This window comes from Haemorhous mexicanus, chromosome Z (assembly GCF_027477595.1).
Source record: "Haemorhous mexicanus isolate bHaeMex1 chromosome Z, bHaeMex1.pri, whole genome shotgun sequence".
Taxonomy (NCBI): domain Eukaryota; kingdom Metazoa; phylum Chordata; class Aves; order Passeriformes; family Fringillidae; genus Haemorhous; species Haemorhous mexicanus.
Window position 1 is genome coordinate 89,255,565 of NC_082381.1, and position 24,899 is coordinate 89,280,463.

Consider the following 24,899-nt stretch of genomic DNA (forward strand, 5'->3'; position numbering starts at 1 on the left):
CAGAGCTGGGCTGGAATGGGCACAGCAGGGACAGGAGGAGGGTGACATTCCCTGGGGGTGGGAGTGCAGGGCCAGAGCTGGGCTGGAATGGGCACAGCAGGGACAGGAGCAGGGTGACATTCCCTGGGGTGGGAGTGCAGGGCCAGAGCTGGGCTGGAATGGGCACAGCAGGGACAGGAGCAGGGTGACATTCCTGGGGGTGGGAGTGCAGGGCCAGAGCTGGGCTGGAATGGGCACAGCAGGGACAGGAGCAGGGTGACATTCCTGGGGGTGGGAGTGCAGGGCCAGAGCTGGGCTGGAATGGGCACAGCAGGGACAGGAGCAGGGTGACATTCCTGGGGATGGGAGTGCAGGGCCAGAGCTGGGCTGGAATGGGCACAGCAGGGACAGGAGCAGGGTGACATTCCTGGGTCTGGGAGTGCAGTGCCAGAGCTGGGCTGGAATGGGCACAGCAGGGACAGGAGCAGGGTGACATTCCTGGGGGTGGGAGTGCAGGGCCAGAGCTGGGCTGGAATGGGCACAGCAGGGACAGGAGCAGGGTGACATTCCTGGGGGTGTGAGTGCAGGGCCAGAGCTGGGCTGGAATGGGCACAGCAGGGACAGGAGGAGGTGACATTCCTGGGGGTGGGAGTGCAGGGCCAGAGCTGGGCTGGAATGGGCACAGCAGGGACAGGAGCAGGGTGACATTCCCTGGGGCTGTGAGTGCAGGGCCAGTGCCGGAGCTGGGCTGGAATGGGCACAGCAGGGACAGGAGGAGGAGGTGACATTCCTGGGGGTGGGAGTGCAGTGCCGGAGCTGGGCTGGAATGGGCACAGCAGGGACAGGAGGAGGTGACATTCCTGGGGGTGGGAGTGCAGTGCCGGAGCTGGGCTGGAATGGGCACAGCAGGGACAGGAGCAGGGTGACATTCCCGGGGTCTGGCTGCGTGGAGCAGGGTGAGTTCCACGGCTCTCCCCGCCCTGCCCAGCCTCTCTCTTGCCTGTGCTGACTGTAAATCAGAACTGAATCACACCAGCACCCACCTTTTGGCTTCAAACGTGGATTGCTTCAAACGTGAAGCCCTGCAGATGTGGAGGGATTTATTTCTGGTTGGGGCTCGTGTACAAATTAAAACAAGACTAAATTACTTGAAATGCCCCTTCAGCTGTTTTGTTTTCCAGCATGGGTCTCATTACATAGGTGTGACAATGGAAAGATGCTGTTAGCTCACATTTTAGGCAGCAAAGTAAAAATGCTACAGCTCACTTTGGAAGTGTTCTGACCTATCACACCAAGCAGAAGCAGTGACAGCAGTTCCATCCAAGCACTGTCAGCACAGGTACCTTTGGGTAAACAATGCTTGCTCATTTCAAACACAACACCTGCTTGTAAGCTTTAAACACAATGCACAGAGCTCCGTTATTAAGCTGAAAACTTCCTAATATCTCACTAGATAAACTTTTCTGCAGCCTGAAGGGTTATCCTAGACAAGCATTAATACACAGAGCATTGTTCTGCTTGTCCTCACTTTTTTATTCTCACATAATTTCTTTGCTAACCAATCTCGTGGCTACTGCTTAGCTGCAGTCACAGTTCTGCTGCCTCTGAGGCCTGCCTTTTGCAGCTTTCCCAAAACCCTCTGATTTTATGGATTCCCAGAGGATTCTTGGATTTCCTAAAACAATGATGCTGGGAGGAGTGGCGGGCGTGAGGGACCTGAAGCTCGCAGAGCTCTCTGTTTTTCTCTCAGAAATGCCGTGTGGAACAGGCAGACTCTGCGGGCGTTTCTGTCTCCCCAAAGCTGTCCTTTCTTTCCTTGGACAAAAACAGAGCCCCACGCGGAGGCCGTGGTGCCACACCCAATTTTGGGGGGTCAGGAGCCGAGCACGCTCCGGCGGTGCCGGGTTTCACACAGGGACAGAACAGCTTTGTTGTCCTGACCCACTCTGCTGCACCTGCTTGTCACAGGAACAGCCCAAACCTTGTTTTTACACCCATCTGCTCACAGCTCAGGGCACGGCTTCAGGCTCAGAATGGGCTCAGAAAGGGAAGGGAGTCTCACCCTGCAGGTCCGGGCCCCTCCGGGCGCTGGGGCTGGGGGCTGGCTGCGCCGCTGGAACACCGGTGCAGCTCTGATGCCATTTGTTCCCCGAGGAGGGTCCAGGGAGGGAACGTTCCTTTCCCCTGGCCTGGGAAGAGCTGAAGCTGCTTGGTCTGCACTCAGGGCCAGGTCATCTGCCATAAACACTGATTGATTCTGGGCCCTCGGTGTGTCAGAGCACGCTCAGTGCTACAACGGCTGTACTTTCCATCCCCTGAATTCCAGTGTTTGAGAGCAGCTACAGTTGCCTCTTTCTAGCAGACCCGTGTGTCCTCGCCTACCGTGCTCCGCTCCCCTGAAAGTCTGGGTACAAATTACCTGGTAATTCTGACTGCTAATGAAGGCCGAGTTAAATCAGCAGGAGCATGTGTGCTGGTCAGGGAAAGTTTGGACCATGGTCGCCTGTGTTCTCAATTACTTTATCTTTCCAGTAATTATCTGTGGGTTACCAGAGACCAGAATTCCTCTGCATTCCTACAGATGTGCCTGAGGGCTTCCCCTGACAGCCGACAAGGACTCTGTTGGGAGTTTAACAAGTGCTGGGCATGCAAAGGAAGAGTTTCTAGATCATTTTTAATCTCAGAATAACTCATTTCAAACATCCTTCTGCCTTCCTGGAAGAGTTCCTCTCGGTTTAGTTCCTTTTTTGTAGCTGTTACCAGCAGCAGGAGCGCTTAAAGCTGCAGGAGAAGCTTCTCATGCTGTGGGGAAGAGGAAGGAAGGGGGAGGAAAGGAGATGTGGGGAGTTGTGTGAGAGCAGGGAGGCTCCCGGGGCGGGGCAGGGCGGGCAGGTGCACATCCCTCTGCTGGGGGCAGCAGGGAATGTGGGGGAAATGTGGAGGGGGTCCCGGCAGCACGGAAATCCATCGGTGCTCCAGGGGGGCCAGGGGAGCGCCCGGACAGCCCGGGCCTGGTCCGGGGGCCAAACCCGGCCGGGAAGGGAGATCCAGCTGGGAGATCCAGCTGTGGGGGCTAAACCCGGCCAGGAGATCCAGCTGTGGGGGCTAAACCCGGCCAGGAGATCCAGCTGTGGGGGCTAAACCCGGCCAGGAGATCCAGCTGTGGGGGCTAAACCCGGCCGGGAGATCCAGCTGTGGGGGCTAAACCCGGCCGGGAGATCCAGCTGTGGGGGCTAAACCCAGCTGGGAAGGGAGATCCAGCTGTGGGGGCTAAACCCGGCCGGGAGATCCAGATGTGGGGGCTAAACCTGGCTGGGAAGGGAGATCCAGCTGGGAAATCCAGCTGTGGGGGCTAAACCCGGCCGGGAGATCCAGCTGTGGGGGCTAAACCTGGCCAGGAAGGGAAATCCAGCTGGGAGATCCAGCTGTGGGGGCTAAACCCAGCCGGGAGATCCAGCTGTGGGGGCTAAACCCAGCTGGGAAGGGAAATCCAGCTGGGAGATCCAGCTGTGGGTGCTGAATCCAGCTGGGAAGGGAGATCCAGCTGTGGGTGCTGAATCCAGCCAGGAAGGGAGATCCAGCTGTGCGATCCAGCTGTGGGTGCTGAATCCAGCTGGGAAGGGAGATCCAGCTGTGCGATCCAGCTGCGGGTGTCCCAGCCTTGCTGCCAGCAGCTCCCCATGGCCCAGGTGGGATCTGCACTGCTCCTGCAGAAACAGAAACATGACCTTTTTTTTCTGTTGTTGTTTGTTTTGAGGGGGTTTTGGGTGGGTTTTTTTGGTTTTTGTTTTTTTGTTTTGTTTTGTTTGGGGTTTTTTCGGGGTTTGTTTTTGGAGGTTTTGTTGGTCTTGGTTTTTGGTGTGGGGTTTTTTTGTGGTGTTTTGTTTTTGCTGGGATTTTTGCAGGGTTTTTTGCTTTTTTTCTTGTTTGTTTTGGGTTTTTCGGTTTCGTTTTTTGTTGGTGTTTTTGTTGTATTTTTGTTTGGGGTTTTTTTTAAAAGACTCTAAGAAGAGTTGTCTCTGACGGAGTTGTGTTTGTTTGTAAGAAGGAGTGTTAATTATTTTCCCGGGGTGGCCTGGTTCCAGAAATGTGTGTTCTGGCCGGGTGGCAGGGCTGGCCCAGGTTTCCCTGAAACCCCTGGCTTGGCACAGGGGGCAGCCTAGCGCATTCTTTGTTATTAATGCGAAATTATTCGTTTGTATTCATTATTAATTAATAAATATTATTAACACGAGCACGGTGACTGGCAGCGTGAGGCAGAGCGGGTGGCAGGAATTTGATCCGAGGGATTTGGGGCAGGGTGGGGAGGCAGCGGAGGCTTTGGGCAGCTCGGAACAGAGGCACTGAGGGGCACAGGGAGCGGGCAGGGCCGCCGCGGGGACAGGCTGTGCTCATCAACTCTTTAATTAGGGCTTCTTCATCGCCCCTCGGACACGGAGGGCGGCGGGGCCGGTGCGAGCGGGCAGCGCCGAGCACGGGTGTGGCACTGCCGTGGTCTGAGCGGCGCTGGGACCCTGAGCTCTCCCTCCCACCCGGAATTCCTCAGGATTTACAGAAACGGGTAATTCGCATCGCACTCGGCAAACCCCGGCGTGCAGAGACTGCAGCCTGCCCAGGAGGAGAGGACAAACACACGAGGTGGTTGCTGCTTTCCAGCCTAGGGCCCTCAGGACGTGGAAGTGACTGTGAGTGACTGGACAGTGCCAGCAGCAAATTCTGATAGGGCGACACGACAAAGTGTTTAAATTCCCGTTATTCCTGGTTCTTTCCAGAGCGGCTGTGACAGCACGGCAGCACCTCGCCAAACGCCCTGGAATTCAGCAAAGGTACGTTGTGCTCTCCAGGGGATGAGGTCCTTCCCACACCTTGTTCCATCCTGTTCGGTATCCAAAGGGCAGCACGCAGAGGCAGGAAGGTGAAACATTCTAGTCCTGAAACACCTTTTCCTTTCCAGCTGAGCTGCTCCGGGTGGGGATGTGGGGAGAGCAGGGCTGGCACCGCTGGGGCTGCCGGGCTCCTGCTGGAGCACAGCCCTGAACCCCCTGCCCTGGGCTGATCCCCCAGCGTGGGCAGCAGGGCAGGGGGGATTCTGCCCCTGTGCCCCTGGGCTCAGGTGAGACCTCACCTGCAGAGCTGCCCCAGCCCTGGCTCCAACAGCACAAGGACCTGGAGCTGCTGGAGCCAGTGCAGAGGAGGGCACGGAGATGCTGCCAGGGCTGGAGCCCCTCTGCTCTGGAGCCAGCCTGGCACAGCTGGGGCTGCTCAGCTGCACAAGAGAAGGCTCCAGGGACACCTCAGAGCCCCTGCCAGGGCCTCCAGGGGCTCCAGGAGAGCTGCACAGGCACTGGGCACAAGGCATGGAGGGACAGCAGCCAGGGAATGGCTTCCCAGGGCCAGAGGGCAGGCACAGATGGGCTATTGGGAATGAGGAATTGCTGGCTGGGAGGGTGGGCAGGCCCTGGCCCAGGGTGCCCAGAGCAGCTGTGGCTGTCCCTGGATCCCTGGCAGTGCCCAAGGCCAGGCTGGAAAGGGCTTGGAGCAGTCTGGGGTAGAGGAAGGTGTCCCTGCCCATGGCAAGGGTGGCACTGGATGGGCTTTAAGGTTCTTTTCAATCCAAACCATCTCAGTGTTCTTTGATTTGAGAGATTTTGCAGGTGTGGGGCTGTGCCTTTGCTGGGGTTTTGTTTCCAAGGCCACATTTGCGGGGTGACCCGCACAGCCCCGGGTGCTCCCCCCGTGCCGGCACCGCCAGCCGCGTCCTGCTCCGGAGCCGGCCCTGGGAATGGACAGCGAGGGGCTGGAGCGTGTCCAGGGCAGGGAATGGAGCTGGGAAGGGGCTGGAGCCCCAGGAGGGCTGAGGGAGCTGGGAAGGGGCTGAGCCTGGAGAAAAGGAGGCTCAGGGGGGACCTTGTGGCTCTGCACAGCTCCTGACAGGAGGGGACAGCCGGGGGGTCGGGCTGTGCTCCAGGGAACAGGGACAGGAGCAGAGGGAACGGCCTCAGGCTGGGCATGGGGAGGGTCAGGGTGGGCACCAGCAGGAATTTCCCCGTGGAAAGGGAGGTCAGGAGCTGGAACTGCCCCGGGAGGGTTGGAGTGCCCACCCTGGAGGTGCCCACGGAGGGCCCGGCCGTGGCACGCCGAGCTCGGGGCGGGTGGCCCGGCGGGCAGGGAAGGCCGGGTCCATTGGTGACCCGCGGGACACCGGTTTGACCAAGGAGGGGTGAACCGGCCCGGGTGGGAGGCGGAGCAGGTCAAAGCCCGGCCGTCCATCCCGGGCTCCCGGTCCCGGGGCTCTCCCACGTCACGGATCCCGTGACCGCTCCGGCCCGGCCCGCCCGCTCCCCGCGCCGCTGGAGCGCCGCCCGCCAACCACGAACACAACGCGCCCGCCCGCGCCCCTCTGGGCGCCGCGCAGGCGCCGCGGGACCCGGATGTGGCGCATGCGCGGCGGCGGCGGCGGCCCGGACGTGTCGGCGGCGGCCGCGACGGCGACAGCGACAACAAACAAACCGCGAGCGGCGCGGCCACCGCGGCCACCGCGGGCAGGAGGCGGCGGGGGCGGCCGGCAGCGGGCGGCTGCTGCCCCCGGCGCCTGCGAGCGCCGCCCCGCCCCGCCCCGCCGCGCGGAGGGGAGGGGGCGGAGGCCCGGGCCTTCCCCCGCCGCCGCCGCCCCTCACGGCGGCCTTGGGCCGCGCCCGGACAGCGGCCCAGGTAACATCCGCTCCCGGCTCCCGCCCGCCCGCTGCGCTGGGATCCCCTCCCGGGCTCCTTCCCCGCCCCTTCCCGGCCGCTTCCCCGGTCACTTCCCCAGCTTCCCGGGCTCCTTCCCCGGCCCCTTGGCGGGCTCCTCCCCCGCTCTCTTCCCCTCCTTCCCGGGCTCCCTCCCCACCCCCCCTCCTTTATGGCCCCCCTAACCCCCGTCTCATCCCCACCTCCCTGCTGTCCCTTCATCACCTCCTCCCTGCCCCCTTCCCACTTCCTCACTTTTCCGAGAAAAACACAGGACCACCCCCCCCGCTCCCGCTACCAAACTTTTTACTCTTACGTTTTAAAGGCTGGGCAGCCGTCCTGCCCCCGGCCGAACACCGCCCGGCTGTCCGCACTCCCTCCCGCAGGCTGGACAAGCGCCCCAGTGGTTTTGTGCGGACTCCTTTTCTGGGGCTCCTGAGCCCCTTGGGCTCCGCCACCTCCCTCCCGAGGGATGCCCAGAGCCGTGCCGTTGGCGGGTCCCGGGGCCGGCGGTGTGTGTTAATCACAGACCATTCCCTCTGCTGCGCTCCCGGCCCGCGGGCTCGGCGCACGTCGGGGACCGGTGGGGCCCGGAGGTCGAGCCGCGGCCGGGTGGCTGCTGGAGGGGTAACCCAGCGCGGGCTGGGGCGCTGAGAGAGCCCGGAGGGCTGCGGGCACCCAGCAGCGACCTGCTGGCCCTGCAGCACCTCCAGCTGCGTCGGGTCAGAGCGCCGAGCCCGGCCAGTGGGCAGCTCAGGGCTCCTGTCCCTGTTCAGGGCTCCTGTCCCAGCTCAGGGCTCCTGTCCCTGTTCAGGGCTCCATTCCCAGCTGTTCAGGGCTCCATTCCCTGCTCAGGGCTCCTGTCCCAGCTCAGGGCTCCTGTCCCAGCTCAGGGCTCCTGTCCCAGCTCAGGGCTCCTGTCCCTGCTCAGAGCTCCATTTCCAGCTCAGGGCTCCTGTCCCAGCTGTTCAGGGCTCCTGTCCCAGCTCAGGGCTCCTGTCCCAGCTCAGGGCTCCTGTCCCAGCTCAGAGCTCCTGTCCCTGCTCAGGGCTCCTGTCCCAGCTCAGAGCTCCTGTCCCAGCTGTTCAGGGCTCCTGTCCCAGCTGTTCAGGGCTCCTGTCCCAGCTGCTCAGGGCTCCTGTCCCAGCTCAGGGCTCCATTCCCAGCTCAGGGCTCCTGTCCCAGCTCAGAGCTCCTGTCCCAGCTCAGAGCTCCTGTCCCAGCTCAGAGCTCCTGTCCCAGCTCAGGGCTCCTGTCCCAGCTCAGAGCTCCTATCCCAGCTCAGGGCTCCATTCCCAGCTCAGAGCTCCTGTCCCTGTTCAGAGCTCCTGTCCCAGCTCAGGGCTCCTGTCCCAGCTCAGAGCTCCTGTCCCAGCTCAGGGCTCCTGTCCCTGTTCAGGGCTCCTATCCCAGCTCAGGGCTCCTGTCCCAGCTCAGGGCTCCTGTCCCAGCTCAGGGCTCCTGTCCCAGCTGTTCAGGGCTCCTGTCCCAGCTCAGGGCTCAATTCCCAGCTCAGGGCTCCATTCCCAGCTGTTCAGGGCTCCTGTCCCAGCTCAGAGCTCCTGTCCCTGCTCAGGGCTCCTGTCCCAGCTGTTCAGGGCTCCTGTCCCAGCTCAGGGCTCCTGTCCCAGCTGCTCAGGGCTCCTGTCCCAGCTGTTCAGGGCTCCTGTCCCAGCTCAGGGCTCCTGTCCCTGTTCAGGGCTCCTGTCCCAGCTCAGGGCTCCTGTCCCCTGCCAAGCTGAGGCTCCTGAGCTGCAGCTCTGCCCCCAGCCCCTCCAGGACCCCGACACAGGGCACAGCCAGACCTGTGCTGCCCCAGGGACTCCTCGATGTGGCAGCTTGTCCTCCTGGCCCTGCTGTTTCCCTGTGACTGCACGGAGTTTCTTCCCACTTGGCATTCATGAGCCTCTCTGGATTTGCTTGTTGCATAAGCACGCATGTTTAATATTGATTCAGGAACTTTATTTCAAAGAGCTGAGGCCCAGGGAGAAGCAGCCTCATGCTGATTAGAATTCTGTTTTTAAGTAGATAGCTCTTTACATAATGCATTCAGGCTGGGCTGGCACAATGGGGATGTGAGCTTTGAGAGGAACTGACTGGCTCGGTGAGAACAAAGGTGCTCAGAGCAGATCCTGGTGAGGAGCTGCTGTCAGGGACCTGCAGGGATTTTAGGGCTCCGTTTCTCTCTGCTGTTAACCTCCTGAAAAACTGTACTTTTGGTCAGGGCTGGAATTTTCTATACCTGCCGTGCCCAGAGGTGAGTTTTTGTTGAGCTCTAGCAAATGCAGAGAACACCGTCCCTGTGCAGATTACTGTAGAGAGCAGATGTAGTCTAGCACACCTCCTGCTGGGCTGTGCAAACCAAAATCACACCACTCCTGGGCAGGCAGGGCGCCACTCTCCCTGCCACTGCTCTCTGCAGCCACCAGCCCTTCTGTGTGAGGCTTTGACAAACCACTGTGGGACAGAAACCTCCCCAGGAGGAGGGGTCCTGCAGCATCCTCCCAGATCGGGTTTGCTCTGTCTTTCCACCAGCTCTGCTCCCTGCGCTGGCCTCTCCCAGGATTTCATCCCCTGCTCCCTGTGGTGCTGGGTGGGACCCTGGGGCTGTCCCCTGGGCTGAGCTGTGTGGCTCAAGTGGCAGAGGAGGTCATGTGCTGTGGTGTGGAGATCTTCCTGCTCTGACCACACTGAGGCCTGTACTGAAAGGAGGAGCTGTTTTTCAGCTGTGTGCCTTCTCTAAAAGTGAAAATCAGAGCAGAGAAATGTGTAAAATGGAATTTCCTGGGGTTTAAAGCACATGGTGCAGTCACGTCATTGCAGCTGGGTTATCTTTTCCCTCGTGTGCTGCCCTGTGCCCTCAGAGGGAAGGGCGGGATTGGAGCGGGGTCACCGTGGGGTCAGTTCCTCGAACAAGAGTTCGAGCCCCATCTCCCTGCCCCACGGGGAGCTTTGCTCCCTCTGCACCCTCGGTCTGGGCCGCTGGGAAGTGCTTCTGGACAGGGCTGGATGCGCGGGTGGGAGCTGGGAGGAGCAGCCGTGCCCGAGCTGCTCCTGGGCTCTCCCGCGGAGGGATGGCTGCTCTGGCTTCTCAGACGGGACCTTGTGCCAGCACAAAACCGGCGCCACTCGGAGGCTTCTTCAGGCTCTTCTCCGGTTCTCCGGTTTTGTGCTGCCATGTGTCTTACATTCCGGTAGCTGCTGCCAGAGAGGTGAGGAGAATTGATACTGGTGATTCAGAGGTGTGCGCAGAAAAAGTGTTCTGGGCACGGTTAGCTCTGCTGCACGGGGCAGGGGCAGCGTGGTGCCTCCTCAGTGCTCCTTCCTGCTCTTTAGTGCTAATTGTTCTCATGGCTACCGTGAGGCATTCTGCGGCTGTTCACCCGTGGAGCAAGTGGATAATAATCTAATGTGCTGGAAAGTATCTGCAGGTCAATCACTTACTCATATCTTCATCAAATCACGAGCTGCTTTTTGTTTTATTGGTTTATGGATTTTCCTCTGTCGTGTTTATCATAAAACTTCTGCTCTTGCATTATTAAACAGCAAAACTCTGTAGTGATGTTCTGGTGGTTAAAAGCCATCAAGTGTATTCCTGAATCTTTGTCTAATTCTGGAGGCAGCAGCTGATGCAGGAGCCTTTCTCGTGTGAAATGTTCTAGCAGGACGTCGATTTGCACGCAGTTCTAATTAGCCAGTTGGTTAGTGTCGCCTTACTGCCTGGTATCAGAGTGCTGGAGCTCTGTCTGGGATGGCTGCTACTCATGAATCACGCTCCCAGAGCATCACTGGCAGCTTTAAGCAAGCAATTCTTGGTTTTTCCTAGATATATTTTCCAAAAATTGCTTTTGTGGTTTCAGCTTGGAGACGCAGTTTGGTTCTTTCAGGTGTGTTTTGCATTAATTCATTTCCCTGCTCACCGCCCAGAATTACACACCCCCCCATCCTTCCCTTTGGCCTTGTGTGGCACCACAGCCTTGGTCTGGCTGCGTCTGTCCTTGTCACTTGGCTGTAGTGTACAGGGCTTTGTTGTTTCCTTGGAGGTTGTAGTGGTGAGGTCACGGCAGCACGGTAGGATAATCGCTGTTTGGAGAGAGCGAGTCCCGATGCTCCCTCCGGCGTGGCTCCTGGGGAGGCTCTTGTGCTGCAGATGTGCAGAGTGCTCAGGCCCTTTGCAGCTGGGGGCAGGGATCATGGCCGGGGTGTGCCAGGATTTGTAGTGTGGGCAGGAGTGCAGGAGAACCTGGGGAATGCCGTGGGACACACGGGCTGGTGTCACAGCCCTCACATTGCCCGTCCCCGCTGGTGACACCCAGCCCTGCCCCGCCGTGCCGGATTTGCTGCTGGGGCAGTGGGTTTCGTTGTGTCAGAGAGCAGCTGGGCAATCTGCCTGCTGGGGCAGCTGGATCCTGTGCTGGTGGTCATTTCAGCTGCTCTGGGGACGCCGGGCTGCCTGCTGAGCAGCTTGTGCTAAAAGAGGGCAGCTCTCGCTGCCTCGCTGCTCAAGGGCTTCCTGAGCCCCAGACGTGCTGTGGCAGCACGTGTAAAACCCTTTTTTCTCCGATTGTAACTCCACAGGCTGGTTGGGTTTCCATCACGAGGGTGCACTCGGGCTCTGTTTATGTGACAGCTAGGTCAGAGAGCGAGAAAACAAGATTAAGTTTTGTCAGAGTCCGTCTGAAAGACTTTAGGGAGTTGAAGATAATGATAGCTTATTATCACAAACAGTGATAGCTTATTATTATAAACAACCTGCAGGTGTTCTTTTCCAACTCTCTGTTTTCTTTTTTTCCTCAAAGATTGTTTATAAGAATGGCATCTTGTTAATTAGCCAGTCAAGTGAAATGTATTGATTAATTGAGCGACCAGGTCTACCTGTATCGGGGCCGTCTGTAAAAGAGGATCCGGAGTGCAGACCAGGCTTTTTGCCAGCCAGGCAGCCTTCTGGGGAGTGTGTGTGGTTTTACTCAGCAGGGGCAGCCACAAATCCGTGGTGGATGCTGTGTGTGCTGTGTGCTGCCCCGCTGTGCTCTCCAGCCCTCCCCTGCAGCACCCTGCCTGCGCCCCGGTGAGCTGAGCCCACTAAGCTGATCCCAGCACTGCTTCCCTCTCTCCATCAGACCTTCCCAGAGGGACACTGCAGCCCTGACGCCTGCAGGAGCTGTTTTTCCCGTTGATACAAGGCTGTGCTATGTATTTTAACTTTATTTTTTATTATTTTTTCCTTAAGCACAGCATTAGCATCTTGGCTCTTAGAAACAAAGCGTTAGGTGGTCCCTGCAGCTCACGCCACTTCTCACGCAATTTTCCCTCTGAACTCTGAAGGCTCCCAAGTTTGGGAAATCCCCGGTTTGCTGTAGGAAGTGCAGGAATGAGGCACTTGTGCTGGGAAGGTGGCTGCAGGGGGCCTTGGCCTCCCGCCTGTACCTTGAGGCAGTTCCCGGTGGGTTTGTGCTGCCGCATTTTCAGTATTCCTTTAAGGCTGCCTTCAGCGTGTAGGAAAGGATGGGAGTGTTTTCTAAGGATCTGGGTTTGTAGCTTCAGAGCAGATCTCAACCAGATCACAGGGTTGAAAATGGGAATTGTTTGGATGAAGGGATTTTTCAGCTAAGTTTAAAACTTTGTGTGGCTGAATGACTGGAGCACTTTGCCTGGGGTTTATTGAGGTTTTGGGGCCTTTTAGCAGCCCCTGCCCTTTATGCCTAAGCTGTAGTAACCCCTCCATAAAGGCAAGGAGGTGAAATCCACGTGAGTTTTTCTTCCTAACCATGAAAATCAGGAAGACTTTTTTGTTTCTGAACCCCCTTCTTCAGGCTCTGTGTGTGTGTGTGTGTGTGTGTGTGTGTGTCTGCCTGCTGCTCTGTAGTGCATCGAACTAAACTGCACCTCAGCGACTTGTGGGCCTCCAGCGAGGCCACCTGAGTGATCCTATCTCTTAGTTTGCTGCCTGAGGAGGAGCTGGGAATGGTTGGGAGCCGTGTTTCTCTTACCCGTGATTTTTTGGCACCCTTGTTCCTGGCCATGCTAGCCTGTGGTGCTGTCCTGCTGGTGAGGCTGAGGAGGAGCTGGGAATGGTTGGGAGCCGTGTTTCTCTTACCCGTGATTTTTTGGCACCCTTGTTCCTGGCTGTGCTAGCCTGTGGTGCTGTCCTGCTGGTGAGGCTGAGGAGGAGCTGGGAATGGTTGGGAGCCGTGTTTCTCTTACCCGTGATTTTTTGGCACCCTTGTTCCTGGCTGTGCTAGCCTGTGGTGCTGTCCTGCTGGTGAGGCTGAGGAGGAGCTGGGAATGGTTGGGAGCCGTGTTTGTCTTACCCATGATTTTTTGGCACCCTTGTTCCTGGCCGTGCTAGTCTGTGGTGCTGTCCTGCTGGTGAGGCTGAGGAGGAGCTGGGAATGGTTGGGAGCCGTGTTTCTCTTACCCGTGATTTTTTGGCACCCTTGTTCCTGGCCATGCTAGCCTGTGGTGCTGTCCTGCTGGTGAGGCTGAGGAGGAGCTGGCGTGCGAGGCGGAATGTTGAATTTCTGTTCCATAAATGCATTGTTTATCCCTTCATCCATCCACTTTGGCTGATCAGGAACATCTCGCATCCCCAGAAGGGAATGCCCTCCCGGGGCTTGTGCAGAGGATGCTGAGTGTGAAACCTTGTCTCTGTTATCTGGGCACAGCAGTAGGATAATCGCTGTTTGGAGAGAGCGTGTCCCGGCTGCTCCGAAAACAGCGGCGCAGTCTGGGTCCGTGTGGGGCTTGTTTGGCATTCCTGCCCCTCCGAGCAGTATAAGTAGGGCGGGGGCAGGCTCCGGGCAGCTCGGCAGGGCTCCTTCTCCCCGTGGGTAAGTCAGCCTGCTGGACTCCAGCGCTGCGAGGCGGGTGCCGGGGGAGCGGCTCTCCCTCCTGGGGTCCGTCTGCGTGGCTCAGGTGACCCTCTCTGCAGAGCTGTCCGCGGGCCTCCCTCGCGGTGAGGTGTGCCACCTGTGCTGCATCTCCAGTGTCACACAGCTGCCTCGTGTCTTGCATTCATGGCACGGGCTGCCTTCCAGCGAGGCAGCGTGTGCAGTGCAGCGGTGATGGTGTGTGTTTGTTCAGGTCCGCCTGCAGGCAGGAGCAGCTCCAGTTAGCAGCTGGTTATCCTTCGAGAGAAAAGTGAGAGTGGTTTGCTGCCCATCAGCAAGGGCACTGTGATTACCTGGCAGTCCAAACTTCTTTTGTCTTTCGGGTTTACCTCCCCTTCGGAGGTTCCTGTTCGGTGCTTAGGTTACCTGGAATTCTAGTTGTTGTTTGCTCGTTTTGTAATTTGCGTGTTACTTCTTGGTTAATGAAACAAATGACATTGTGTAGCACAGAATCATCGATTGTTAAGGCTGGAAAAGCCCTTCAGAGCCGCTGACCCGGAGTGTTACCGCGTGCTTCTCTTTGTTAACTTTGTGAAACCCTCCTTCGTGCCTTACATGAGCTCGCCCCTTTTTGTTGCTGCTTGCTCGCTCTGCGCGCACAGCGTAGTACGGAGGTGCCGAGACACCTCTCCGACGTGTGACTGAGCTAAGGATGGGCTCCCCCAGCTATTTGTGGGAGGCTGAATTTGTGGAGTGTGAAAACTTGGCCTGCCCCGAGAGCACACCGGTGCTTCTGGAGAAGCGTGCCGCAGCGTTGGCCGGCGCTGTGCCCGCTGCCCTCGCCCTTCCTGCCCGGGCGCCCCCGAGCTGCCCCGTGCTCACACAGCAGCAGCAGCAGCAGCAGCACCCGAAATCCTGAACCAGTGGCCTGGCTTTCAGAAGGGCTGAGCAGTCAGAAGTTCCCATTGAGCACAGGGGCAGCTGAGGGGTGACTCAACGTTTCTGGAGATCATTCCGCTTCAATAAGGTCTTATTTGCCTGATCTGAACCTTCTGAAATCAGCAAGCAAAATTCTCATTCATGGTTTTAGGGTTGTAGGAGATAAAGCTGCGTGTCTAATTTTAATCGTCTCTTTATTTAAAGCTCCTTTAGCTAATAGCTTTATCAGGGCATTTATTTGTGATTCCTTATGCATATCTGTCTGGGGTGGTGTTCTGTATTTAAGGAAAATGATGTTCTATTCTGTTTTAGCTGACAGGCTTTTACAGATTAGTGTGAGTTGCCATAGAGAATGACTGGCAGTTTAAGCTTGACTTTTGAAAGGGGCTTATTGAATTGAAGCACAAAAAAAAAAAAAACCCAGCACAGAGGGAGAAATTTTAATAGCTAGGTAGAATCCGTGATCCTACTCCTATTTAGAGGTAATTGTTTTCCTTTGGGAAAAATTAAGAAGCATCCTTACAAAAGAAGAAAAGGCCGGAATATGGGAGGGTGGGGGAAGGATTTTCACCATGTATTTTTTCAGGTATACCAAAGCGTGATGTATTCCAGTTAAAACTGTTAAAACTATTTGAAAATATCAAATAAGGAAGAGTCTGTTTCCTGTTAAAATTGTGCTGGATTTGTCTAACAGCATTCGTTTTACAAGGAGGGAAGCCTTGTGTTCACACTGTGTGATGCCATAACTTTCTAAATTAACATCACACTCTTATTTTTGTGCAACACATTTGTTTCCAATAAATAGCTGCTTCTTCAGTGCCTCTAATAGCATGGAAAATTCCAGCGCAGTAACAGGTCTCTGAGTGGATGTGTTCCTCCTGAGATAAGTGCCAGGCTTGTTTTTCCCTGAACTTTTGAGATCAGATATATTTTATTGACACGGTCGGGAATGACGCGGTCGTTTTCAGAAAGGCTGGGCTCTTAAGCTTGCTCAGAAAACATGGTAAAATCCCTTCTGTGTGTTTGTTGCCAGTGTTTTAAGGAGGTCAGAGCCTGTGAACATGTCTTGGTTGGTGATTTCCTGGAGCCAGGGCTGCCTGAAGAGCCAGAGCAGCTCTTGGGCAGCATCAGGCTCCTCCTCTGAGAGCACGAGTGGGAAGGGGTTTTTCTGAGTGGCTCTGGGTGGTCTGTCTTGATCCAGAAAGGACAAATGCTGGGGTTTTCATATCCAGAGATGCAGGTACAGTTTTTGCTAACCTTTCTGGTTAGAGTTAGTGTGAGGTGGCAGGACAGCTGGGCTGGGCAGGGCTGTTGAGTGAAGGCCAGAGGGGATCCTGGGTGCCTCGCTGCTTCCTCACTTTTCAGGCCTTGTTCACATCAGCACCCTGGGCTCCCACCCCACGTTTTCACTGGCTTCATCCTGCCAGGATGGAACCAGCAAATCACTGTTTCCTTCTCCTGATTCGTCCCTGATTTCCTGTATGCACATACTGTGCATGTAAATGGTAACCTTTATTTAAATATTGTTACCAGGGGAAGAACAAATCTTACATCTAAAACTGTGCAGGCCACCCTTCGGCATGCTTTAGCTATCATGGGACAAGCAAGGCAGTTTTTTCATGTGCTTTTAATATCCTGCACTTAGCTTGAAAATAAAAGAAGAAGAAGAGCCACAGACTTCCTTAGAAACATGATCTGTGATTTGTTAAAACCAATTCTAATGCAGATATTTTTTCCTCCTAGGTTTTACCAAGGGACAGTACATCTAACACTTAACTTGGATCATCTCTTGTTCATCAGCTTGAAAATCATAACAGCCCCCAAAACTGACATTTGATCTGAAAGAAAAAGCTGTGACAAATGGACAATATGTCTATTACTAACACACCAACAAGTAATGATGCTTGTCTGAGCATTGTTCACAGCTTGATGTGCCATCGACAAGGTGGAGAGAGCGAAACTTTTGCAAAGCGCGCAATTGAAAGTTTAGTTAAAAAGCTAAAGGAGAAAAAAGATGAATTGGATTCTTTGATTACAGCTATAACCACAAACGGAGCTCACCCTAGCAAGTGTGTTACAATTCAGAGAACGCTGGATGGGAGGCTGCAGGTTAGTACCAGTGCAACCCAGGCGGCTGTGCTGCTGCTGGAGGGCAGCGCTGCCGTGCTGGGGACAGGGCTGTGCCCCGGCTGCGCTGGGGCTCTCCCTGCAGTGGGTCCTTGTCCTGCTGAAGGGGCAGCAGGTGTGTGGGGTCACTGTGCTCTTCTGCTCTCTTCTGCTCTGGCAGCGTGTGTGTGCGGTGCAGAGCAGCAGCCAGCACAGAGAGCCCTGAGCTGGGTGTGCCCGGGCACCCCTGTGCTGTCCCTGCTCACTCAGTGCTGCCCTGCAGGGCTGGCACAGAGAGCCCTGAGCTGGGTGTGCCCGGGCACCCCTGTGCTGTCCCTGCTCACTCAGTGCTGCCCTGCAGGGCTGGCACAGAGAGCCCTGAGCTGGGTGTGCCCGGGCACCCCTGTGCTGTCCCTGCTCACTCAGTGCTGCCCTGCAGGGCTGGCACAGAGAGCCCTGGGCTGGGTGTGCCCGGGCACCCCTGTGCTGTCCCTGCTCACTCAGTGCTGCTCTGCAGGGCTGGCACAGAGAGCCCTGAGCTGGGTGTGCCCGGGCACCCCTGTGCTGTCCCTGCTCACTCAGTGCTGCCCTGCAGGGCCAGCACAGAGAGCCCTGAGCTGGGTGTGCCCGGGCACCCCTGTGCTGTCCCTGCTCACTCAGTGCTGCTCTGCAGGGCTGGCACAGAGAGCCCTGAGCTGGGTGTGCCCGGGCACCCCTGTGCTGTCCCTGGGAGCTCAGTGCTGCCCTGCAGGGCTGGCACAGAGAGCCCTGAGCTGGGTGTGCCCGGGCACCCCTGTGCTGTCCCTGCTCACTCAGTGCTGCTCTGCAGGGCTGGCACAGAGAGCCCTGAGCTGGGTGTGCCCGGGCACCCCTGTGCTGTCCCTGCTCACTCAGTGCTGCCCTGCAGGGCTGGCACAGAGAGCCCTGAGCTGGGTGTGCCCGGGCACCTCTCTGCTGTCCCTGCTCACTCAGTGCTGCCCTGCAGGGCTGGCACCCTGGTCCCTGGCTGAGCCCTCGCTCTGGGGCTGTGCTGAGCCCCTGCATTTTCCATACGTGGTCAGGCCTCAGTCCCTGTGCAGCTGGGGCTGTGATCTGATCCCAGGGCACATGGCAGAGTGGCTGGATAGCTCTCTGTCTACCCTGGAGGCATTCTTAAAATTTATTTTTTTAATGGATTGGCATTCTCCTGCTTTTAAATTCCTGATGGTGTAGCTTAGCACCTTATTCCTCTTCTTCTGGGGCAAAGCTCCTTCACATCCACGGTGGGGAAGGTGGCCACACCTAGTCCCTGGAGCACAAGTTCTGCTTCTGCCGTTTTGTATCCAGTGCTTTTTACCCAAGAATCACAGGGCTGACTAAACCGTGGCAAAACCCTAATGGAAACATGTTTCTGTTGGGCCCAGAACTTGGGTAAGGCGTACAGGAACTGCACACCACCTTTTTACAAAATGTATTTTGGTGATGGGGAGAGGGTGCAGCGCTGTTTGTCCCCTTGCCTTTGTGCTTGGGGCTGTGTGAGGTGCAGCACCTTGCTCCTCCCAGCCCGCCTTGCTGTCTGACTTCCAGGTGGCTGGCCGCAAGGGATTCCCTCACGTGATTTACGCCCGGCTTTGGAGGTGGCCCGATCTTCACAAAAACGAACTCAAGCATGTTAAATATTGTCAGTATGCTTTTGACTTGAAGTGTGACAGTGTCTGTGTAAACCCTTACCATTATGAGCGTGTGGTGTCGCCTGGCATCGGTGAGTACTCCCTGGAGGTACAGTGCAGCCTTGGGGGGGACGGGAAACGCTCCTGGCTGTAGGAAACGCAGGCCCGAGTTAGAAACATCGACTTTTACTGATCTGACTGTAAACTACTCTCATATGCTCTGGTCTTTCTTAGAGCAGTTGTTGTTTGGCCTCTGTTGCAGATGTGAGGGGCGAGTTTGTGGCTTTTGCTGAAGCCTTTCTGTTGGGTTTGCTGGGTTTGCTGGGTTTGCTGGGTTGGCTGGCACGCAGCTCTTGCGGTGTTGGAGTAGCTGGGCAGAGAGGCTGGTCTTGTGGTGGGGGGGTCTAGTGACCGGAGTCTGCAGCGCTGATTTTTAAGGGCTGATGAATGTTGTGAGATCTCTGAATGCATTCCTGTGCCCCCCTTTGTCTGCCTTCTCTTTGCAGACCTCTCGGGACTGACGCTGCAGAGCTCAGGTGAGTGTCTGTGTTTGCTGCTGCGCTCCTGTGGGCACCGCCTGTGCCAGGCCCTGCCGTCCCTCTGGCTCCCAAAAACCACCTCAGAACCCTGTCAGGGGCAAGGATCCATAAATCCCTGGGGCAGAGGCTCCAGCCAGGCCCCAGCTACGTCCTGTGTTCCCTGCTTCCCCCTGTGACAGCCCACAGAAAAGCAAACATCCCAGGGCTCTGTGCTGCTGCCTGGTAAAACCAGACACCCCAAACTGCACCTGCACGATTGCTAATTCACTGGAGTGGGGATGCTAAATGGCATTTAATAGGAAGGAGAGAAGGGAAACTCTGCAATTAATTCTGCAGTTGGGTGAAGGAGTCTGATAGGCTTGCTTTCCCTGAAGCTTGAGAGAAACTGGATGTGAAATCTTGCATGAGCATTATTCAGAAATCTGAGATTCCACTGCTGGTAACTGCTTTATTTCAAAAGTTGTTTTATTCTCCTTCCAGAGGAAATTCATGAAATGTGTGTGATCCCGTGATTTTAGCACATTATTAAAAGTATCCAAGCAAAAATGAACTAGGAAAAACCCCACCAAGCATCCCAACAAACTTAGCTTGACAAGCTGTAATCCCTGTGCTCGTCTCTGCTAATTTGCATTGTTACCTACGTCTTCTGACAAATTGTCCTTCAGGACAGAATCAAAGCTGAATTTCCCATTGTTTAATGAAATTACCTCATTATTTAACACCAGCAGCTAAGTACATCATGAGCCTTCCCTTGTCCTGCCCCTGCTCTGGCAGCAGGGACAGGCTTTGACATACTCTGCTTTAAGAGGGAGCACGGGAGGTGACGTGGTGCAGGGGTGAGTGGCACACACAGAAATAAGTTGTTGTGGTGGCAGGAGCAAGTCCCTGGTGCTGTGTGTGAAATAGGCTGAATCACTGCATGCTGAGCGTGGAGAGGTTTCCTGTGGCCTTGAATGTGAATTTGATTTTCCAGTCAGTTTGAATGGGAGTCGCTGAACGATGCCCCAGGGATACACGGAGTTTGTGCGCCACGTTCACACATTTGTGTTTTTCATGGGAGCTCTGTGTGTGTGCCCGCTGGTGTTGCAGGACGTGGGCTGTTGGCTGCTGCCTGAGCACACAGGGCTGCTGAAGAAGAGAGCTTTTCTCTTGTCTCAGCTGTGTCCGGAGCTGGGCAGGGCAGCAGCGGGCGGCTGCACCCGCGGCGGTGGGGCTGGGCTGGGCTGGGCTGGGCTGGGCTGGGCTGGGCTGGGCGTGCGGGCTCTGAGCACAGGAACAGCGGCTGGTGTGGGTGCAGGGCCCGGGGGGCTGTGCCTGCCACGGGGGGTGGGTGTGAGTGTGTGTGAGTGTGAGTGTGTGTAAGTGTGTGTGTGTGTGAGTGTGTGCTGTACATGGCTCTGTGAGTGTGTGTGTGTGTGTGTGTGTGTGTGTGTGTGTGGGTGCAGGGCCCGGGGGGCTGGGCCTGCCACGGGGGGGGGTGTAGTTGTGAGTGTGTGTGAGTGTGTGCTGTACATGGCTCTGTGAGTGTGTGTGTGAGTGTGTGTGTGTGTTCTGTACAGAGCTCTGTGTGTGTGTGGGTGTGAGTGTGTGCTGTACATGGCTCTGTGTGTGTGTGCCCCGCTCTGTCCCCGTGTGTGCCCCGCTCTGTCCCCGTGTGTGCCCCGCTCTGTCCCCGTGTGTGCCCTGCTCTGTCCCCGTGTGTGCCCCGCTCTGTCCCCGTGTGTGCCCCGCTCTGTCCCCGTGTGTGCCCTGCTCTGTCCCCGTGTGTGCCCCGCTCTGTCCCCGTGTGTGCCCTGCTCTGTCCCCGTGTGTGCCCTGCTCTGTCCCTGTGTGTGCCCCTCTCTGTGCCCTGTGTGCCCCGCTCTGTCCCCGTGTGTGCCCTGTGCTGTCCCCTGTGTGTGCCCCTCTCTGTCCCCGTGTGTGCCCCTCTCTGTGCCCTGTGTGCCCCGCTCTGTGCCCTGTGTGCCCCGCTCTGTCCCTGTGTGTGCCCCGCTCTGTCCCTGTGTGTGCCCCACTCTGTCCCCCTGTGTGCCCCGCTCTGTCCCCGTGTGTGCCCCGCTCTGTCCCCGTGTGTGCCCCGCTCTGTCCCTGTGTGTGCCCCACTCTGTGCCCATGTGTGCCCCACTCTGTGCCCTGTGTGCCCCGCTCTGTCCCCCTGTGTGCCCCGCTCTGTCCCCGTGTGTGCCCCGCTCTGTCCCTGTGTGTGCCCCGCTCTGTCCCCGTGTGTGCCCCGCTCTGTGCCCTGTGTGTGCCCCGCTCTGTGCCCTGTGTGTGCCCCTCTCTGTGCCCCTCTCTGTGCCCCGCTCTGTCCCGTGTGTGCCCCGCTCTGTCCCCATGTGTGCCCCGCTCTGTGCCCTGTGTGCCCCTCTCTGTCCCCATGTGTGCCCCGCTCTGTGCCGTGTGTGCCCCGCTCTGTCCCCGTGTGTGCCCCGCTCTGTCCCCGTGTGTGCCCCGCTCTGTGCCCCGTGTGTGCCCCGCCCTGTCCCCGTGTGTGCCCCGCTCTGTCCCCATGTGTGCCCCGCTCTGTGCCCTGTGTGCCCCGCTCTGTGCCCTGTGTGTGCCCCGCTCTGTCCCCGTGTGTGCCCCGCTCTGTCCCCGTGTGTGCCCTGCTCTGTCCCCCTGTGTGCCCCGCTCTGTCCCCCTGTGTGCCCCGCTCTGTGCCCTGTGTGTGCCCCGCTCTGTCCCCCTGTGTGCCCCGCTCTGTCCCCCGTGTGTGCCCCGCTCTGTCCCCTGTGTGCCCCGCTCTGTCCCCCTGTGTGCCCCGCTCTGTGCCCTGTGTGTGCCCCGCTCTGTCCCCCTGTGTGCCCCGCTCTGTCCCCCGTGTGTGCCCCGCTCTGTCCCCTGTGTGCCCCGCTCTGTCCCCGTGTGTGCCCCGCTCTGTGCCCATGTGTGTGCCCCGCTCTGTCCCCGTGTGTGCCCCGCTCTGTGCCCATGTGTGCCCCTCTCTGTGCCCTGTGTGACCCGCTGTGTCCCCGCAGCCCCCTCCAGCATGCTGGTGAAGGACGAGTACGTGCACGACTACGAGGGGCAGCCGTCGCTGTCGTCGGCCGAGGGCCACTCCGTGCAGACCATCCAGCACCCGCCCAGCAACCGGGCCAGCTCGGAGCCCTACAGCGCCCCGGCCATGCTGGCCCCCGCTGAGGCCAGCACCACCAGCACCACCAACTTCCCCAACATTCCCGTGGCCTCCACAAGTAAGGTCCCGGGCTGGGCGGGCACAGAGCTGGGCTGGCAGGGCCCTGCCCCGGCTCTGCCGGCTGCACCCTGCGTGCTGCTGCTGCAGGGCAGCTCCTGGGCAGTGCCAGCGGGGGTGAACTGCACTGCTGTGCCCTGGTGGCCTTCCTGTGCCACTCAGAGTGGCACTGTGCCCGTGCTGCTCTGTCCCTGCCGAAGGTTCACCTCCCACAGAGCAGTGTGGCTGCCGTTTGGTCGTGCCGGGAAACCAGAGAGTTTTATTGTTTCATTGCAGCAGCAGCAGAGCAACAAGTGCACAGCTGAAAGGTGGCAGGGCCAGGAGGGCTTTAGGCAGTTCCTTGGCCTCCAGTGCTAACGCCACAGCTTCTGTAGTGGTTGGCTGTGCTCCCAGAATGAGAGCCCAGTTAGTTTTGTCATAGTGTGTTGGATTGCTGCCTCGAAGCTTGTGATACTCTGCCATGTGTCTGGGGCAAGGGCAGGAGTTGGCTGTGGCAGCAGCAGAGCCAGCAGAGCACTCGGAGCACGCTGAGTCTGAGAGGTTTCACACAAAAGATGAGTGAACTGCTCTGATCACCAGACCTGAGCTGTGGTGACACGGTGTTTTGATGGTGCTCGCTAGTTTTAGCTGAGATCTTGGCTAAAAGTACTGAAGTTGGTAACATCGCTGTGTCTTTATTTGTCTCCAGCAGACATAAAAAGGGTATGGGTATTAATTGTGCTGCCCTTGCACCACAGTTTATAGTCAGTAACCTTTTCTCATCAGTGCCGTAATTGCTGGAGGCAAGTGGAAGTGAAAAAATGCTAATTTTTATGTTTTACTGCAAGTTCTCCCTGTGTTAAATTGTGCTGGCCGCACCGGTTGGGAGTGCAAGTGTAATTGTGAAAGTGGTGGTAGGTTTGTGTTAATGGCTGAACTGAAGCCCTTTTTTGCAGTCAAATTCTGTTAACCTGTTCTGAAATATCTGTAGTTTTAACCTTAGATTCTTGAAATATTTATTTGAAGGGAGGAAAAAAAACACACAGGGGCTCTCTGAGTCCAGTGTTGTGTGCAGCTTTATTGAAGCAGTGTTGATCAAAATGAAATCCTGCCCAGAATGTTTTGGAGCAGCATCAGTGTGAGTGAGTGTCCTCCTTAGGAACAGTAGTTAAAACATGGTGAAAACAAGCAGCTGGCTGGGCTGGCTCTTGGCCTCTTTGCACTCCCACCACACCTACCCCAGCCCTGTTGTCCAGAGCAGGCTGTGACGGCTCCTGTCCCCTGTCACCCTGAAAAACGAGACTGACCAGGACCAAGGTGTGGGTGCTGACCAGAGTTCTCTGCACACTGCTGCTCCTGGGACCTTAAGGGTGGCAGAGTCAGACTGACTTGATGCAGAGCGTTTTGCCTCCAGCTTCCTGGCGGGTGGAGAGAAAGGACTGAGACCGAGCCTGTGGCAGCTGTGTCTTGCAGTGCCCTGAGCGGGGAGTGCTTTCCTACCCAGTAGTGCTGAGCTCTTCTTAATCAACATTTTGGAACGCTCATGAATAGGTAGTGTGTTCTTTTACCAGGTCAACCTCCCAGTATATTGACAGGTAGCCATAGTGATGGACTCTTACAGATTGCTTCAGGGCCCCAGCCAGGAGCTCAGCAGAATGGGTTCACAGCCCAGCCAGCCACTTACCACCACAGTGAGTATCCATCCACACCTGCGCCTCTCAGCTTCCTCAGCCCGGTTTCCAAATGCCCAGGAGCAGTGGAGGACTAGCAGGGAGACGTGGGAGGCTCCCTCAGACGCCCAGGTGGGTTTGTCTTTGCAGACAGTACCACCAGCTGGACGGGGAGCCGGACGGCCGCCTACACGCCCAGCATCCCGCACCACCAGAACGGCCACCTGCAGCACCACCCGCCCATGCACCCCGGACACTACTGTGAGTGTGGGCCCTGCCCTCCTGGCCTCCTTTCTGTGCCACCTGCACGTGGGGCCTCACACCTGCCTGTGCCCCACAGCACCCTCACACCTGCCTCTGCCCCCCAGCACCCTCACACCTGCCTGTGCTCTGCCCCCCAGCACCCTCACACCTGCCTGAGCTCTGCCCCCCAGCACCCTCACACCTGCCTGTGCCCCAGCACCCTCACACCTGCCTGTGCCCCCCAGCACCCTCACACCTGCCTGTGCTCTGCCCCACAGCACCCTCACACCTGCCTGTGCCCCCCAGCACCCTCACACCTGCCTCTGTGCCCCACAGCACCCTCACACCTGCCTGTGCCCCCCAGCACCCTCACACCTGCCTGAGCTCTGCCCCCCAGCACCCTCACACCTGCCTCTGTGCCCCACAGCACCCTCACACCTGCCTGTGCCCCCCAGCACCCTCACACCTGCCTGTGCCCCACAGCACCCTCACACCTGCCTCTGCCCCCCAGCACCCTCACACCTGCCTGTGCCCCAGCACCCTCACACCTGCCTGTGCCCCCCAGCACCCTCACACCTGCCTGAGCTCTGCCCCACAGCACCCTCACACCTGCCTCTGTGCCCCACAGCACCCTCACACCTGCCTGTGCCCCCAGCACCCTCACACCTGCCTGTGCCCCACAGCACCCTCACACCTGCCTGTGCTCTGCCCCACAGCACCCTCACACCTGCCTGTGCTCTGCCCCAGGGGCTCTCCCCGCTTCTGCAGCAGCAGCCACCAGGAGCTTGGAGAGCTGCAGGAAAGCTCTGTGTGGCACATGGAATTGCCCTGAGGGAAGCTCTCTGTGGCACATGGAATTGCCCTTGGAAGCTCTCTGTGGCACATGGAATTGCCCCTTGGAAGCTCTCTGTGGCACATGGAATTGCCCTGAGGGAAGCTCTGTGTGGCACATGGAATTGCCCTGAGGGAAGCTCTGTGTGGCACATGGAATTGCCCTTGGGAGCTCTCTGTGGCACATGGAATTGCCCTGAGGGAAGCTCTGT

The 24,899-nt window shown here is 57.7% G+C and overlaps 1 protein-coding gene across 7 annotated transcripts in view; it reads left to right on the top strand.

Moving 5' to 3' along the window:
- Positions 1-6,574: 6,574 nt before the first annotated feature.
- Positions 6,575-24,899, top strand: part of SMAD4 (SMAD family member 4) — a 32,413-nt gene continuing 14,088 nt past the window's right edge. For 5 of the 7 annotated variants that reach the window (XR_009485112.1, XR_009485115.1, XR_009485113.1 and 2 more), the window contains exons 1-7: positions 6,575-6,690; positions 16,221-16,586; positions 18,150-18,324; positions 18,739-18,768; positions 21,750-21,965; positions 23,515-23,634; positions 23,764-23,874. Coding sequence is in view for 3 of the 7 variants with exons in the window: in XM_059836799.1 (XP_059692782.1) it covers positions 16,338-16,586; positions 18,150-18,324; positions 18,739-18,768; positions 21,750-21,965; positions 23,515-23,634; positions 23,764-23,874 (901 nt within the window). In the remaining 4 variants the exon portion in view is untranslated. The remainder of the gene's footprint in view (positions 6,691-16,220; positions 16,587-18,149; positions 18,325-18,738; positions 18,769-21,749; positions 21,966-23,514; positions 23,635-23,763; positions 23,875-24,899) is intronic. The other 2 variants (XM_059836800.1, XM_059836801.1) reach the window with 2 other exon arrangements.